Raw genomic sequence first — 17,143 nt, 5'->3', positions numbered from 1 at the left:
AAGGGGGGAACTTTCCAATAAAACTGGTGAAAAGTGTGCAAAGTCCGATCTCTTTATTAGTCGAAGGCAGCGGGGGGCCCCCGGCCCCCCCCGGGCTGGGCCCAGCACAGGGCAGCCCTGGCCCCCTCCCTGGCAGCCCCCCAGGGACCGGCCCCCCCCTCCATGGGGGGGCACAGGGTCACCCTCCAGCCTCAGCCCCGTGCTGGGAATAAAGCTGTTTATTGCCATTGAGTTCCTGTTCCATAACCCCCGCGGGGGCTCAGGTGCCACCTGCGTGTCGGGCGGTAGCTGGGGGCTCTGAGGGGCTGTGGGGGGACCTGCAGCGCTGCTGGGGGGCCAGGGGCCTCCGCCCCACGCCGTGGGCAGGAGGTGCCCAAGGGGGCTGTACCGTGAGGGGGGTCAGGGGCCTCGGCAGGGCAAGCCTGGGGCCAGCGTCTCTTTGGCAGGTGCCCCCCGAGGGCCCAGGGAGTGTGGGGGTCTGGCCATGCAGCTGCTGCCCCCGGCCCCGCGGCAGGGGGGTCTGGCTGTGCCCAGCCTCCACCACGGGCTGCTCACCGCCGGCACCATCACACGGGCATCGGCATCTCGTTGTACTCGTCCACACCTTCCCGCTCGTCCAGGATGGGCTCGGCCTCAGCCGCGTCCAGCTGCGGGACACGGCGGCTGAGGGGCAGCAAGGGCCCCCTCGGCCCTGCCCACCCCGGGGGTCCAGCCCCCACTGCCCCCCAGGGACGACAGACACTTACACATTTCATCTCCCGGTCGGTGAAGATGCGGCTGAGCAGGCACATGCGGAGCGGCACGGTGAGGATGAGGATGAAGGGGAAGGCCAGGGAGGCCACGGTGGACATGACGGCCCAGAGCACGGCCAGGCAGCCCAGCTGCAGCCCGGTGAAGAGGTGCATGCGCAGCGTGCGCACCTGGCACGGGCACGTGTCAGCGTGGGCCGGGCCCCTCGTCCCCCTCCCACCATGGGCACAGCCTGCCCAGGGGTACCCACACCCCAAACACGGCCCATGGCCCTGCCAGGGTCTGGCTGCCCCCGAAGAACTGCCCTGGCCCCCTCTGCCCCCCTAAACAAGGCTCTGGCAGAGCCTGCCCTGCGGATGTCCCAGTGCCCCCACCCATGGGTGCCCCAGGCTGGCTGCTGCCCCAGCCAAGGGTCCTGCCCCCAGTGACTCTCCCCAGGGCCCCTCCCCACCTTTTTGACATAAGTGACATCAGGGTGGTGCTTGGGGGGCATCAGCAGCAGCTGCAGGCGCTCGTAGAACTGGATGCCGTTGAGGGAGGTGACACCCATGTAGAGGAAGATGCCGAAGAGCACAGCCAGCGGGATCTGCCGCAGCAGGTCCCCGATGACGATGGACAGCCCTGGGCCAGAGCAGGGTCAGCCTGGGCAGGGGGGTCAGCGTAGCCCCCAGCCCCGCTCCACCCTCCCTGCTCGCCCCCATCACGTGGAGAAGGTCCCGCGTTCCTGCGCCCACAGGGAACAGGACGGCCACGATGATTTGGCCAGGGCTCGGGGTGCCCCAGCTCCACTGCCCACAGTGACCCTGCACAGCCACAGCCCCCCAAGGCTCCTGGACCCCTCCCCCTGCTGCCCTCACACCAGCGCAGCGTCCTGGCTTCCCCCAGGGCCAGACCTACCAACGAGCACGGCCACCAGCAGCCCAGTGACCCGCTGCTCCTTCACCTCCTGGATCTTGGGCTTGTCCCCAGGTGCCACGGCCTTGCTCATGACGGTGAGGGCATTGGCGTGGGTGACTGAGCGCACGGTGGCCGCGGCGAGCCAGGGCAGCCCGAAGAGTGCAAAGAAGCCACCCATGGCCACGATGAGCAGGAGGTCGAGGTGGAACCCGGAGCCCTTCTGCAGCATCCGCTCCTTCTTGCTGATGATCAGCCTGGGCACAAGGGCAGACGGTTGGCACAGCTTCCCCCGGCCACACCGATGACCCCACCCAGCCCTGCTGCGCTCACGTGGTGATCTGGGTCTCCATGAAGATGAGGATGAAGACGAGGACGGCAGGGAGGCCACTGGCCACCATCATCCACACGGGGAAGTCGCTATGCTCACCCAGGGGGTTGATCACCCAGCCCCGCTTGTCCGGGGCCGTGACCGAGAACCCGCTGGGCACGCTCAGCTTCTGCAGGGGGAGAGAGACGCTGGGTGGGGGTGCTGGCTGTGCCCCCCAGGGCGAGGGGGGGCACGGAGTCACCACCCACAGTAGCTGGACTTGAAGAGAGATGGAAGGTAAGACACTGGGAGCTGGAGGCAGCTGAGTGGGCACAGCCATAGCGGGGACAGATGGAGCCACTGACCCACACCCAGGACAGAGGGAAAGGGCACAGGGACCCTGCAGGAGGAGGGGGGGGAGTCCTGCCCAAGGGGTGGGTGGGTGCTGACCTGTGTGTAGGTGTCCTGGATGCTGTAGTCCACCAGCACCATCACCAGGATGGCGATGGGCACCCCAAAGTCCCCGATGAGCCGCCGGATCTGGGGGAACGGCCTGGCCTCAGCCTCCTGCCTGCCCCCCCGTTCACCCCAGTCCCCCTGGGCTCAATCCAGCCCCCCAGGCCCCTGGCTCAGCCCAGCCCCACAGCTGCCCCACAGCCCCACGCACCCGTCCAGGGAAGAAGCGGCTGTTCTTGAACTTGCGCAGGAAGAAGGCGATGAAGAAGGTGCCGGCCATGAGCACGAGCGAGAGCAGCGCCGTGTTGGGCTGCCCTGTGACCTTGGCAGTGCCACGGGCGGCAGTGCCGGTGGCCGGGGCGGTGCCGTTGGCTGTGGCCACGCTGCCGTTGCCCCAGGCCTCGGCCGAGCCGTTGGCGGGCAGGCAGCCATGCAGCGGGTGCTCCTGGAAGATCTGCAGCAGCGGGACGGGATGGGACACTCAGCACCACATCCCGCCCAGCCGCCCTGCAGTCCCCGGCCCCACCAGCTCACCTTGGCCAGCTTGGAGAAGGTCTCATAGATAAAGATGAGGGAGATGAGGAAGGCAAAGATCTCCTGGGTGAAGCGGGAGACGAAGCGCACCAGGAAGCTGCCCTCGAAGGCCACCATGACCAGCACGATGAGGATGAGCCAGAAGCCGATCCAGACACGCCCCACCAGGTATTCCAGCTCGTTGGACGTGCAGAACTGCCCAGCCACGGGGACAGACGGATGGACAGATGAGTGTCAGGATGGCCACAGGGCTGGGCAGGGGCTCAGCAGTGGGGCCAGGGGTGATATGTCCCCCTGGGCCCCGGGGCAACCCCCATCCCCTCACCGTGAAAAAGGCCTCCTCAAAGACGAGCAGCGGCCCCGAGAAGCCGATGACAAGCAGGGGCTGGGCGCCCAGCAGGCAAAAAAGGACGCCCTGCAGCGATGTGGAGATGATCAGCTCCGACACCCCAATCAGGTCCTGCGTCTTCTCCCCTGTGGCAGGACAGGCTCAGGCACACCAGGACAGGCTCAGGCACACCAGGACAGGCTCAGGCACACCGGCAGGACCCGCCTTTCGGCCTGCGTGGCCCCGCCCCAGGTCCCTGACCCGCTGCATCCTGCAGCACACACGGGGCAGCACCCGGCAGCTCTGCAGCCCCCCATGACCCCACCACCCCTCACTGCCCTCCACAGCCCCCCACTTCCCCCACACCCCCTGCACTCACCCAGCAGTCCCCCAAAGGTGATAGCTGGTGACAGCGCGGCAAAGTAGATGAAGATGACGGCGGCGATGCACTGGGGGTCCAGCGCGTCGCGGAAGTCGCTCAGGTAGTGGGGGTACCTCCGCCGCACATCCCGGATCAGCCCCCCGAAGGGACGCCCCGTGCGCCTCAGGGGGTCGTCGTCCTCTTCGACCTCATCCTCCACCACCTTCAGCTTCAGCAGTGCTGGGGCAGACACACAGACGGACAGACGGTGAGACTCCAACAGCTGAGACCCCCCCACCCGAACCCTGCCCCAGGTACCTTTCTCCTCAGGGGACTTGGGCTCCAGCAGCAGCCTCCGCTCCTGCTCCATCCTCTTCTTCAGCATCTCGCGCTGGAAGTGGGCGACACTGCGCAGCAGCTCCTCGCCCTGCACCTCGCTGGGCGGCAGCACCACGCTGCAGTCCAGGAACTCGTTGATGGCGTTCAGCAGGTCGTGCCGGTCGTCGGCCAGGTACGCGGCCTCATGGAATTGCTGGGGGGGAAACGGTGGGGTCAGTGCCCACCCCACAGCACTGCAGTGCCCTGAGACCACAGCACGGCACAGACCCCAGCCCACAGCCCCAGCACAGCCCTGAGCCCCCAGCCCTGGCACAGCCCTGAGCTCCCAACCCTGGCACAGCCCCCAGCCCACAGCCCCAACACAGCCCACAGCCCCAGCACAGCCCTGAGCCCCCATCCTGGCACAGCCCACAGCCCACAGCCCCAGCACAGCCCACAGCCCCAGCACAGCCCTGAGCCCCCAACCCTGGCACAGCCCTGAGCCCCCATCCTGGCACAGCCCACAGCCCACAGCCCCAGCACAGCCCACAGCCCCAGCAGAGCCCTGAGCCCCCCTCCTGGCACAGCCACGAGATGCCCACCCAGTACAGTCCCAAGTCCCTGGTCCCAGCACAGTCCCAAGTCCCTGGTCCCAACACGGCCCTGAGACCCCTGGCCCCAACAGGACACCCAGCCCCAATCCTGGCACGGCTCTGAGGCCCTGGTCCCAGCCCAACCTGAGCCTCCTGGTCCCAGCCCAACCTGAGCCTCCTGCCCCATCCCATCCCGGCCCTGAGCCCCCACCCGAGCATGGTCCTGAGCCCCCCGTCCCAGCACATCCCTGAGCCCCCTGCCCCGGCAGGACCCCGATGCCCCGTGGACCTTGTCAGACATGAGTGTGGAGATGGAGCGCCCTATCTCGTGATAGTCCATGTGGGTGCTGCTGGGGCCCAGCAGCACGAAGAGGAACCGCACAGGCACGGGCACCTCCAGCACCGCGTCCAGCTCCACGGCCTCCTGCAGCCGCACAAAGGCCATGGTGGGCTGGTCCAGGAACTCCACACAGCCTGGGGGCACAGAGGTCAGTCAAGGGCCCAACACACTGCCCCCACCCCCCTGCCCTGCCCACCCCTCCGTACCCACAAGCACCACCGTGGCCTCGGCGTTGTCCGGGATCTTCTCCAGCAGCTTCAGCTCATGCTTGGACTTGGAGCGAGTGATGCCGGCTGGAGGTGTGGGGGTGAGGACCTCCCTCTGCAGGGACAGAGCGGGGGGCTGGGGTCAGGCCCCTCCCGAGGGCACGGGCAGGGCTGGGGGGCCGTGGCACCCACCTCCCGCTCCACGTCCACACGTGCGTCGTGCTCGGCAGCGTGGCCAGCGATGAGGGGCTCGGTGACAGCCGGCTCGGAGCCCTCAGCCACGTGGTTGGTGCTGTGGTGGTGCACGAGCAGGGAGCCCAGGCTGCCCGCCGAGATGTTCCGCGGGAAGGAGAATTCCTTCTCATCGCTTGGGTGGCTGCAGGACAGAGCCAGGTCTGTCCGTGGTGGCCCAACAGCACAGCCATCACCAGGATCCTGGGGACAGCGCCGGCCCTGTGGCTTGGGGAGCAGAGCCCAGGGGAGGGGGCTGCGTTCACGCTCCCTGTGCCCACCTGTGCTTGAGCAGCAGCGCCCGCAGCACGTTGGCGCGGTCCTCGGTCCGGATCTGGTCTGTGATGACCATCTGCTCCACCACCTGGTGAGCCACCCCTGGCAGCGTCTTCTGGTCCAGATCCAGGAGCACAGCCCCTGGCAAGGGACAGGGGGCTGAGGACAGCGGGAACGGGACCCCCCTCTCCGTGGGCACCACGGGGTGACCCCCCCCTCCCTACCGTGGGCGAGGGTCTTGCGGAGCTCCAGGAGGCTGCGGAAGGAGAGGGAGGCCACGTGCGGTTTGCCCCAGCGGTCGGTCTCCTCCTCCACGTCCTCCTCAAACTTGATCCAGCGCGCCGTCTCCTTCCACTGCAGCTCCTGGTTCTTGTCCACCACCAGCTCGTTCAGCTCCACGAACACCTGCGGCATGGCCAGGTCAGCACCGGGATCCCTGGGACCCCCATCCCTGCCTGCCCCCCACCCCAGGACCCCGCACCTCGTGGGGCTGCCTGTCCTGCTTGCGCTGCCGCGTGCTGGGCTCCTTGTGGTCCTTGCTGACATGAACCACCTGTGCCTTGGCGCTCTTCCGCACCAGGTGCCGGCGCACGCCCGGCACGTCCTCGAAGCGGTGACCTGGTGGGGAAGGGTCAGTGACGCTGTGGGGGGGGCAACCTGCAGGGCTCACAGCCCTGCACTCCAAGCCCTGGCACGGAGGGCACAGCTCCAGCATGGGGGGCACTGAGCCCTGGTAGGGGGGACACAAGGGGCTGTGGAGCTGTTACATCCTGCCTGGGACATCTCAGGGCAGAAGGACCATCCCAGTGCTGGGAGCAAGTGCTGCAGCACCAGAGGTCACCTGCACAGAGGTTCTGCCATGGCCACACTCCCCTGGGAGCTCCGAGGAAAAAGTGTCACCCTGGGAGTCCCAAGCTGCGGATCCCAGGGGCTGGCGAGCACCCAGGGGAGCCACTGCCACTGCCATCATTGTCACTGGCTCCAGCCGCCCCAGGCACAGCTCCTGGCAGTGCTCCACAGGGACCTGGCCCAGTCCTGACACCCGGGATGGGTCCCCTGCTGCTGTGCCCGGTGCTGGGAGTGGGGTCAGCACCTGTCTCCAGCCCGGCTTGGCTGCAGCCAAGGGGTGATCTGGCACTGCCAGACCCCCCGTCCCAGACCCACCGTCCCAGAGCCCCTCGTCCTGGCAGTGCCAGACCCTTCATCTCCAGCCATGACCCCCCAGCACTGCCCGACCCACCGTCCCGGCCCCCTCACCCAGCCCGTGGTCACTGCCAGCGCGGCCCCAGGCACGGGGAGCCCCCACTCACTCTTCATGTAGTCCAGGTCGGCCGAGGCCAACGTCTGCGCCTCCGACTCGTCCGTCGGCATCTTCTGGTACCGGTCCTGCTCGGCAGCCGTCATGCTGCCGATGCACCGCCGCTCGTGCAGGTTGTAGCTCCGGTGCCCCGGCTGCGATTTGGGCGTGGGGCGACCCGGGGACCCGGCCTCGGCAGCTGCGCCCTCCCCTGGAGCCCCCTGCTCCGCATCGGGGCTGCAAATCAGGAGCCCAGCTCAGCACCGAGCCCCCCTCTGCACTCCAACCCTGCTGTGAGGGACTGGAGGGGGCTGCTCTGCCATGGGGGCACCAGAGGAGGCTGCCCATCCCCAGAGAGCCCCAGCGTTGCCCGATCCTGGCTCACCTGCCTGCCCAGGCATCCTTGGGGGTCGTGGCCCCCCGGGGCTCCGGGGGGGAACCGGGCAGTGCTGTAGGGGCCACCGGCTCCTCTGCCCGGTGGTCGGTCACCTCATCCTCCTGCAGGAAGAACTGGGGGGGCAGGGGGTGAGCCAGCTGCTGGGGAGCCACATCCCCCAGCCGTGGGCAACACTGGCCCAGACGCCCCGAGCCAGGGGGGCACAGCGCTGCCCCTACCCCAGTGCCCTCACCTGCACCGCCTCGGCCGGCCCAGGCTGCCGCAGCTCCTCCGCCGATCGCTCTGTCTCCGTGTCGCACACATCATCCTCATCCTCTTCAGCCTCCTCGATCGTGGGGGTCTCTCCGGGGACGGAGGCACGCCGGGCCTTCTTCTTGCCCTTTTTTGGGACCCCCTTTTTGCGGCGGGCATCAGGGGGCAGGTGCGTGGAGAGTGGGTGGTGGATGTGGAGGGACGACTGGCGGTGGTCTGGAGGAATGGGGAGGTTGGTGCCCTGTTCTCTGCCCCTTCCCCGCTCCCTACTTGCCCCCTGCCCATTCCCTGCTCCGTGCCTGCCCTCGGCCCTGCTCACACTCAAAGTCCTCCTCGCCGTAGCTGCGTCCGGCCTCCTCAGCGTTTCGGGGGTGAGCGTCACTCAGGATCTCCTCGAAGCGCTCCACGCCCAGCGCCTTGTTCAGGTCCTTCTCCTCCTCCTCCTCCCCAAAGACAGGTGAGCCGGCGCCCGGTGCCTCCTGCTCGGGCTGTGGGCCGGCACCGGGGCTGAGCAGGCACTCAGTGCCGCTGGCATCGCCACCACCACGCTACCGGCCCCCAGCACACCCCAGTCACACGGCCCCCTGCCCGATGGGCACCCCAGACAGGGGGCTCTCTGGGGTCCCCAAAGGCACCCAGGGACCCCTGGGCAGGGTGCCCACTGTGTCATTCACACCCCACAGACCCCATGCACCCCCAGCACACCCCGTACACCCCCATTCCCACCCCGCACAGCCCACGCACCCCCAGCCTCAGCACTGTGCTCCAGCATTGCCTCCAGCCCACGTGCCTCAGCACCCCCAGTGCCATGCCCTGGTGCCATGCACCCCTGTGCACCCCTAGTGCCATGCACCCCTGTGCACCCCCAGTGCCATGCCCCGGTGCCATGCACCCCTGTGCACCCCCAGTGCCTGCTCGCCAGTCAGCCAGGACCCAGCATCCCCAGTGCTGTGCCCCCCTGTACACCCCCAAGACAGCACAGTACTGTACCCCTGGGTATCCCCAAGGCCACGCTACCTCCACATGCCCCAGCACCCCAGTGCCACACTCCCAGTCCCCCAGAACACCACAGCCCCGGTGCCGTGCCCGCCGCGTGCCGCCAGTGCCATGTCCTCGTGCTGTGCCCCTGAGTATCCCCAGTTCCCTTCTCCCTACGAGCTGGAACCCAGCACCCTCAGTGCTGTGCCCCTGAACAACCTCAGCACCCCCAGTATCTTGCCCTGGTGCTGTGCCCCACCCCCAACGCCCCCATGCTGTGCCCCCCATACAGCCCCAGTGCCATGCCCGGTGCTGTGCTCCCCGGTACGACCTCAGCAACCCCGGTGCTGTGCGCTGGTGCTGTGCGCTGGTGCTGTGCTCCCCCCACCAGCCCCCAGTGCCGTGCCACCCCTGCTCCCCTGCACCCGCAGGGCCCCTGCACTGTGGCCCCTCCCGGTGCTGCCCCAGCCGCGGGTGCTGGGGGGCAACGGGTGGGCTCGGGGGGGAGGGGCTCGGGGGCAGGAGGGTGGGGCTGGGGGGGCAGGGCTGGGGTGCAGGGATGAGGGGGATAGAGGGATGGGGGGGCGATGTGGGAGGGAATGAGGGGCGGGGGGAATGTGCGGGAAGTGCAGGACTGAGGGGATGCAGAGGGGTGCGGGGATGCGGGGAGTGCGGGACCGGGGGGGGCAGGCAGGGGGTGCAAAGCTGGGGGGAGCATGCGGGGGCTGCGGGGCTGGGGGGACGCCAGGGGGGTGCGGGGGGCGCGTCCCCGGCCGGTCCTACCTGAGTCATGGCGGAGCCGCTCTCGCCGCAGCTCCCGCAGCGCTTTATCGGAGCGGCGGGACCGGCCGGGGATGGGGCCGGGAGGGGGGGGCCGGGGAGGGAATCGGGGGGGCGGCGGCTCCGTCCCGGCCTCGCCAAATATTGACGGAGCCGCCCCGCGCCCGCCTCAAGGTGACGGAGAACGCAGAGGGCACCGGCGGCACCGCGGCACCGGCGGCGGCTCCGGAGCGACCGAGCCCCCGGCATGCACCGGCCCCCCCGGGTTACACCGGCCCCCCCGGGTTACACCGGCCCTCCCGGGTTACACCGGCCCCCCCGGGTTACACCGGCCCTCCCGGGTTACACCGGCCCCCCCGGGATGAACCGATCCCCCCGGGATGCACCGGCCCCCCACCAACTCCGGCGCCCCCGGGACGCATCGACACTTCGGGACGCATCAGCCCCCCCCCCCCCCCCCGCCGATCCCGGGATCCCCGGAACAACCGGCTCCCCCTGCTGAGCTCAGATCACCCCCCGGAACGCAGCGACCCCCCGGTGGAGCCCCGACACCCCCACTGCTGCACGCACCCCCCTCCTCGGTAAATCCCCCCTCACCCCGCTAAGGCAGGAGCGTTGCTCCCCCCGCCCCCTCCGGGGGTTGCACTGCCGTCCCCCCGCCACGGCCCCCCAGTGACCCCGGGACGGGGCTTGTCCCGGACCCGGGCTGGGGACATGGGGATGGGGCACTGGGATGGGGGGGCACCGGGACGGGGGGCAGGTGGGGCGGGGGACACCCCCCGGCAGGCAAAGGGGGTCTCCCATGCGCCCGGGGCAACCCAAGTGAGCACCCACAGCACTTGCCCGTCCAGGGCGGTGCCTCGACCCCCCTGCAGACCCTCAGCAGAGACGTCACATTTGGGCACAGTCGTGGTGCCCCGTCCATGTCCCCACTGTATGGTGACCCCAGAGCCCCCTGAGGGGGGTGACCCACGGGGGTGACCGAGGGTGACCCGGGGGTGACCCAGGCCACCCCATCACACCCACCAGCCTGGCACACCAAAGCCCCACGTGACAGCAGCAGTGGCGTCAGGACATGTCCTGCACCTGTATCCCCCCGCCCTTCCCACCTTCCACCTTCCCTGTGACCCCCTTGATCCCCCACAGCCTCTGAGCCCCTCTGGCCACGGCCCAGCACCCCCGACCCCACCCCGCGGGACTCCATCCTGCACCCTGGCAGCGCACGCTCCCTGCCCGGCATCACCCCGGCACGGGGGGGACGGTGCCCTGGTGGGCACTGCCCGGGGGGCCCTGCCGGCCTCCCGAGGCCGCGGCTTACCGGGGAGCCCCGGAGGAACTCCATGAGGCCGGGGCCGGTCCCATCCCCGGTCACGTGTGTGCGACGGGGACTTGCCAACGGCACCGGCAGCCCCGACGCGCATGGGGGTCAATCATTAACTCAGCCTGGGACCCACACCGGGGCAGCGCTGGCACCACGGGCACCGAGGGCACCGCCACAGCTGCGGCACCAACGGCGCCGGCACTGCGCCAGCCCCAAGGGCACTCACCGCCCCGGCACAGCTGGCCTGGCCTGCCCTGGGGGGCTGCTGTGGGGCACAGCCCTGCCCCACGGCTGAGCCGCTCTGTCAGCACCCCACAGCCCTGCCCACACCTGAGCAATGTGGCGGTGCCACAGGGCACTTCCAGCACCCCACAGCCCTGCCCACACCTGAGCAATGTGGCGGTGCCACAGGGCACTTCCAGCACCCCACAGCCCAGTGATGGGGCCGTGCTGTGCCACCCCTCACCCCTCCAGGCAGCATCAGGGGGTGCAGCCCCCCGTCCCCCCAGCCGCGGGGCTGTGCCCGCCGCCACAGTGGCACTTACGCTCTGGAAGGCTGTGGAGACGATGTGGTGGAGCTCGGAGGACACCTGGGAGTGGGTCATGGTGCCGGCACGGCCCCCGGCACCGCCGGCTTAGCCCTTCTCCTTCTCGCGGGGGCTCAGGGGTCGCTGTCGGGGCAGCATAACCTGGGGGGAAAGAGGGGGCTCAGGGGGTGTCCCCAGGGCAGTGCCGTGGGCAGGGGCCAGGGCTGCCCCTCCTCGGGCCGTGCTGGCTCCAGGCTGGTTTGTCTTGGCCACTGGTTGGAATGGGAGAGCCGTGGCCAAGACAAACGCCGGGAGGGGAGCAGAGCCGGGGCAGCGGGACCCCGGGCAAGCACCCAACCCCGCAGGGTGTGGGCAGGGTGCCAGACCCAGGGGGCCACAGCAGTGCCTGACCCCCCAAGCCCCACAGTTCCCCTGCTCCACCCAACTTCATCCCACACTTGCCCCTCGGCAGCTCCCTGGGCCCTGCGCTGACCCCTCTGGCACCGGCGTGCCGCGTTTATTGCTGCGGGAGGTGGCCCCACGTGACGGTGGGGACCGAGGAGGGTGGTGACGGATGACTGCGTCTCACATGGGTGGCATCACCGTCATCGTCACCATCACTGCTGGGGTGGCGGCACGGTGGCCACAGTGAGGCTCAAGGAGTCGTGGTCTCAGCATTTGCCAAGGCCGTGGCTTCTCAAGCCCTCACCAAGGCCCTAGATCCCACCTTTTCCCAAAATTCGGTGCTACCCTGCTCCGGCTGCTCCCTAATCCCCCGCTCCCGGGGCCAGAGCCAGCACATCCACATTCCAGTGAGCAGATTATCCGCCCTGCCACGCCGCTCTCCCCGGGCGCCCGCCAAGCCGCCGCCAGCATTCAAAACCCCCCCCAAATTCCGGATGGGACCCTCCTACGGGGAGACATGGTGCTGGGCTACCACCTCGGTGGGTGCCGGGGCGCTGGAGCAGGATGGCATTGCTGCTCCCAGTGCTAAGCAGCTTTTTGGGTTTAATCCTGTGGGCAGCTCAGGATTAGTTTGGGAACACACTGGGATTGTTCTCGGGAACATCGCGCTCTCAACCATAATGCCCAAAAAGGGGGTCCCAGCCCCCTGACCCCCAGGTGCCACCGCAGAGACCCGGCAGGACAGCGGCACAGGGGACATGCAGTCCCTGGGAGCCGGGGGCATGACCTCACTGGAAAGGGTGACGGCAGCCAGGGGGGCAGAGGGACACTTCTGCTTTCCACAGGGGTGGTTGAGTCACAGACAGGCAGCGGCCCAGAACACCACAGGGCTCGTGCCACCCCTGTGGAGCCAGCCCTGATCGGAGCCCCATGGCTGACCCTGCTCCCAGGGCACTTTGACACGCTGGGATGGGGGGACAGGTCCAGTGGGAACACCCCAGGATGGTGCCACTGTCACCAGGCAGCTGTGGTGGCACCACCTTGCCCTGCTCTGGGGCAGGAGGGTCGGGCCGTGGCCCGTGGCAGCGGCGGGACCGTGACGGTGGCAGCGCTGGCATCGCCACCAGCCGCGCCCTGTGCACGGCCCCCAGCACAATGGCCCCTTGTGCGAGGCCGGGCCGCCCCGATAAGCGGGGCAGGGCCGCGATCCCGGGCGGCTGCCAGCGCTGGCCACGCCGGGAATGACCGGTCGCTGCCATGGGCGCCCAGCGCCGCTGCCACGGCCACTCCCGCGCCGCCGGAGTCACATTCCTGGGACCAGCCCCAGCCTGCCTGAGCCGCTGAGGCGATTAAAGGGCTCGGTCCTGGCCCCACGCTGCCGTGGGGCTGCCCCACGGGGCCCACAAGCTCCTGGACCCCTCCTGAGCCGGGACCACCAGCACCGCTGGCACTGAGGTGGCAGGATGAGCGTGGCAGGACGATGATGCATGACGAGGGATGGGACTGGGAGTGGGGAAGCCCCAGGGCAGCCAGTGCCCCCCTGCCCACTCCACCGTGCTGGAGCAGCAGGAACCCCCCTGCCACCAGCAGCACTGTGACTCCTGTCACCGTGTCTCCTGCCACCACCACGATACCCAGCAGACCCCTGGCACGGGCTCAGTGCACACACACGTGCCACCCACTCTTGTGCCCACACCAGCGGTGAGGCTGACGGTGACCCCTGTGCCACGTTCCCCAGCCCCAGAGGTGACACCTGGCTGGCCCCATGGTGACAGGGAACACGCCGTGTCCCTCACAGCCCCCCTGCTGGCAGGCCCCAGGCACGGGGGGTTCCCAGTTTCCAGGTGGGAGGGATGGCTGGGGCAAGCCCAGCATGGCTCAGGCTGTGCCCGAGGACACGCCCAAGGAATGGGGGAGTCAGGAGACCCCCAGTTCCCTGCACCCCGAAACAGAGGGGCCTGGTGGGTGCCCCAGCACTCTGCCCACCCCCAAGAGTGGGAGCCCCCTGCAGCCCCTCGCTCCCTGGCCCAGCTCACCTGGCTGCTCCAGGACACACCCGGGAGATGCCAGCACCCCAAGTGCCCACCAGATCCCACCTGGCAGAGGGGGTTGTGGTCCAGCACTCCCTCATCACCGTGGGGGACACGGTGGGACGGAGCTGGGCCGGACACCACCGGCTCCTGCCCGGCAGAGCTTCACACACTGAAACTTTGGAAACCAACACCAAAAATATCTGCCCCCCCCACACCCCTCAGCCCACAACCTCGAAACCACCAGATCTGGAAATGAATCATGGCTCTGCACCCACGTGGTGTCACTGCCACCACTACTGTCACTGACACGCCAGGGACCCCCCCCCCACCTCACTGCCACCTTGGAGAGGCCAGGACCCCCACGAGAGGCTCTTGCCATCACCGTCAGTGGTCCCCACCACCATCCCCATCCCAGTCTTGGGAGGGGACGGGCACAGCTGCCCCCCACAACCCTGTGCACTGGCACTGACCCCTCGGTCTCTGGAGAATGGGACCCCCATGGGGAGGTGGGGGGTCTGGCTGGAGGGACAGCCACACCATCACCCGCGGCAGGGCTGGGGGACACCCCGGCTATGCCACCCCCCGGGCTCCGCACGGGCTCGGCCACACTCACCCCATCGCCCGCCGACCCGGAGAGCTCACGGCTCCAGCGGCTCCCGCGGCTCCCGGCACCGGGTCCTGCCCCAGCGGGGACGACGTGGGACCCGCGGCGCGGCGGGGTTTTGGCCCGCGGGGCCCGGCTGGAGCGTGGCCGGAGCAGCCGCGCTGTGCTGGGAGCTGCCGAGCGCTGCCGGGAGTTTTATACCGGCTCAGGAGGAAAACAAGCCGCGGGAGCAGCGGCGGGAGCGCGAGGCTTTGTTCGTGGAGCGGCCCCGGATCCAAACATCGGCCGTGCCAAGTCCCGACGGCTCCTCGGGCAGCCCCACCTCGCCGCGGCTCCCGTGGCGACCCCGCTCCTGTCCCGCGCGTCTCTGGGGACACAGGGGACACGACCCCCTCCATGAGCGCAGGGACCCACCTCGGGCGAGGGCTGCGCCCACCCTCTTGGCCCCGCGCCCTTGGAATGCCCCAGTGCGGCGCCCTCGGGCAGCCAGCCCGGCCCCTGCGGCCACCACATCCCCTCTAATGACAGGCTGTGACTGTGGGGGCTGCGATGGGGACACCGCGGGGACACGGCTCCCACGGTCCCCTCCCTTCCGCCGGCTGGGATGGCATCCGTGGGCAGGGGGGCACCTGAGTCACCCCCAGCCCTTCCCAGTGAACGAGGGGCGGCAGGAGGGTTCCCAACCCGTCCTTTGGACGCTCCTGTCACCCTCTGTCTCCTGCAGCGTCGCTGCCCGCCCAGGACAGGTGACAAACCAGGTACAGCCCCACCTGGGCACGAGGCCAGCCCCGCTCCCGGCCCCCGAGCCCCCGGGAGCGCGGGTGGAAGGGCTGCTGGCGGGGAGGCGCAGGCGCCGGTGCCAGCGGATCGTTAGGACGATCAAATCCCGGGATTTCTGGCAGCCGCTTGAAGCGGTGCAGCGACCCCGAAGGGCTCGACAGCGGGGTCCCCACCGGAGGCCCCCCCGTGGGGGGACAGGAGGGGCACGGAGCCCTCCCCGCAGCACCGCGAGGTGCCAACGTAATTCCACCGCAGAGCAATCCCAGCTCCTGACATCGGATCGGAGGCCACGGGGATCTCTCCAGCCGCGGAAAGGGAGGCAGCCACAGGCAACGCGTCCCCCAAAGCCTGCTCCCCGCCCCCAGACATGCTTCCCCCCTCCCTGAGGACGCGCTCCGGGGCCGTGGGAGCCCACGCTCCGTGGGAGAGCCCCGGGCTGGAGCCGTGCCCGGCGTTGCTCAACCCCGGCTGGTTTCGCAAGGGGCAGAACCACCCGGCACCCGGCACATGGCAGCTCCCGGCGGGCGCCGAGCGGCCACTGATCCCCCGGGCCCCTCACACCCTCCGGGGGAAGCAGGACGGTGACAGCTGCCTGGATGATCCCACTCCCCTTCCTGGTCCTGTGGACCCCTCGGACCCCTCTGCTCAGGGGGAGCCATTTGGGGGGGGGGCTCCAGATAGGTGACCTCGGTCCCCACCCCAGCCCCCTGACTGCTCAGCCCCTCTGCCTGGGAGGAGCGGGATGGCAGCAGCTGGCTGGCTGACCCCGGTCCCCTCGCTGGTCCCGTGGATCCCTCGGACCCTCCACTCCGAGGGAGCCGGTGGATGCGGGACAGCGCTGTCGTTGGCGTCAACCCAGTGACAGGGACACACCCCCAGTCCCCTCCCCGGCCCGTGGACCCCTCGGACCCCTGTGCTCCGGGGGAGCCCCTTGTTTCCGGATGGCTCCAGCCCGGTGACAGAGACACACACCCCGGGTCCCCTCCACGGCCACACGTCTCTCACCTGCCGAGAGCTGCCGGGCTCAGGCACCGGGGGGGAAGCGCATGGAGCGGCCTCGCTGCAAGAGAGAGGGTGATGAGTGGTGAAGAGTCCTGACCCTCCCACTCCCGCGGGTCCCGGGCCCACCGTCACCCCGAGAGCAGGGTCTGGGGTCACCTGAGACCACCCCGCACGTGGCTCCGGTGGTGGCGGGGAGGGGCCGAGGTTCGATGCCCTGGGTGGCATCGTCACTGGTTGGGAGGATGGAGGTCCTTGGGGGTGCTGGGGGGTCCGGGGGGGGGCGGGGACTCTTGGGATATCCGGGAGGGGTCCGGGGGGTCCCGGGGGGGTCCTGGGGTGTCCGGGAGAAGTCCAGGGGGGCCGGGGGATGCCCGAGGCCGGGTGCTGCTCCCTCCCGGCCGAAGGAGCCAGGGTACACAGAGCGTGTTCTGGGGGATCCGGAGCCGCGGGGCACGGCACAGATCCCCCGACCCCTCCACCGCGGCCAGGGGTCTCCGGGGGGGCAGCAGGGGAAGCGGAGCGGCGGCCGCGCAGGGACTCGGGGCTGCCATGGCGGGGGGGCCCAGGACGGGGACGGGGACGGAGACCGGGACCGGGGCTGCCGCGAGCGGGCAGGGCGGGACGGGAAGGGCTGGCAAGGGAGCGGAGGGAGAGGAGCGGAGGGAAAGCAGCGTGCGCGACACAGCGGTGGGAAGCGGGGACAGCACCGGCGGGGGACGGGCGGCTCCGGGCGGGCGGGGCACTGGGACGGGACCGGGACGTGGACCGGGATCGGAACCGAGACGGGACCGACCGTGCCACGCCCCTCCAGCCCCGCCGCCTCCCTCGCCGTGCCGGTCCCGGTGCCGGTCCCGGTGCCGCCGCTTACCGGACAGTCCGACCTCGCCGGGAGGGTCTGTGCGTCCCCGCGGGACGGAGGGGTGGGAGAGCGCCGGGGCGAGGCGGGGCGGCACCGGGCGTGTCCGCACCGCTCCCGGCTCCGTCCCCGACGGGCGTGGACACCGTGCCCTCAGGGGATCCCCGCAAGGACCGCGTCCGGAGCCGGTGCCGCGGGAAGGGCAGGCGGGGGAACCGGCGGGAACAGACGGGCGGCGCCGGGACTCGAACCCGGAACCCCGGGGCGGGGCGGGCGGGGCGGGGGCGGGGCCGCGCGGGGCGGGGCGGGGCCGC

The 17,143-nt window shown here is 69.9% G+C and overlaps 1 protein-coding gene across 6 annotated transcripts; it reads right to left on the bottom strand.

Moving 5' to 3' along the window:
• Positions 1 to 38: 38 nt before the first annotated feature.
• On the bottom strand, positions 39 to 16,906 carry SLC4A2 (solute carrier family 4 member 2). 6 transcript variants are annotated; one of them, XM_032699476.1, is made up of 23 exons: positions 16,842 to 16,906; positions 15,977 to 16,031; positions 11,168 to 11,311; positions 7,863 to 8,031; positions 7,524 to 7,759; positions 7,280 to 7,404; positions 6,908 to 7,131; positions 6,079 to 6,215; positions 5,822 to 6,002; positions 5,603 to 5,738; positions 5,283 to 5,466; positions 5,091 to 5,205; positions 4,834 to 5,018; positions 3,652 to 4,165; positions 3,270 to 3,418; positions 2,945 to 3,139; positions 2,622 to 2,864; positions 2,405 to 2,494; positions 1,978 to 2,144; positions 1,648 to 1,901; positions 1,202 to 1,371; positions 747 to 920; positions 39 to 647 (listed from the first exon to the last, which is right to left on the bottom strand). In XM_032699476.1, exons 3-23 carry the CDS (start codon positions 11,225 to 11,227, stop codon positions 567 to 569), a joined length of 3,789 nt encoding a protein of 1,262 aa, XP_032555367.1. In that variant the 5' UTR covers positions 11,228 to 11,311; positions 15,977 to 16,031; positions 16,842 to 16,906; the 3' UTR covers positions 39 to 566. The 6 variants fall into 6 exon arrangements, with proteins under 6 accessions (XP_032555367.1, XP_032555376.1, XP_032555382.1 ...); XM_032699485.1 differs by lacking the exon at positions 16,842 to 16,906 and having other exon boundaries at positions 15,977 to 16,050; XM_032699491.1 differs by lacking the exons at positions 15,977 to 16,031; positions 16,842 to 16,906 and adding an exon at positions 14,201 to 14,217.
• Between the last annotated feature and the right edge of the window lie 237 nt (positions 16,907 to 17,143).

The sequence above is a fragment of the Chiroxiphia lanceolata genome, chromosome 1, assembly GCF_009829145.1.
Source record: "Chiroxiphia lanceolata isolate bChiLan1 chromosome 1, bChiLan1.pri, whole genome shotgun sequence".
Taxonomy (NCBI): domain Eukaryota; kingdom Metazoa; phylum Chordata; class Aves; order Passeriformes; family Pipridae; genus Chiroxiphia; species Chiroxiphia lanceolata.
The sequence above is the reverse complement of the archived record's forward strand: the minus strand, read 5'-3'. Positions and strand labels throughout refer to the sequence as shown.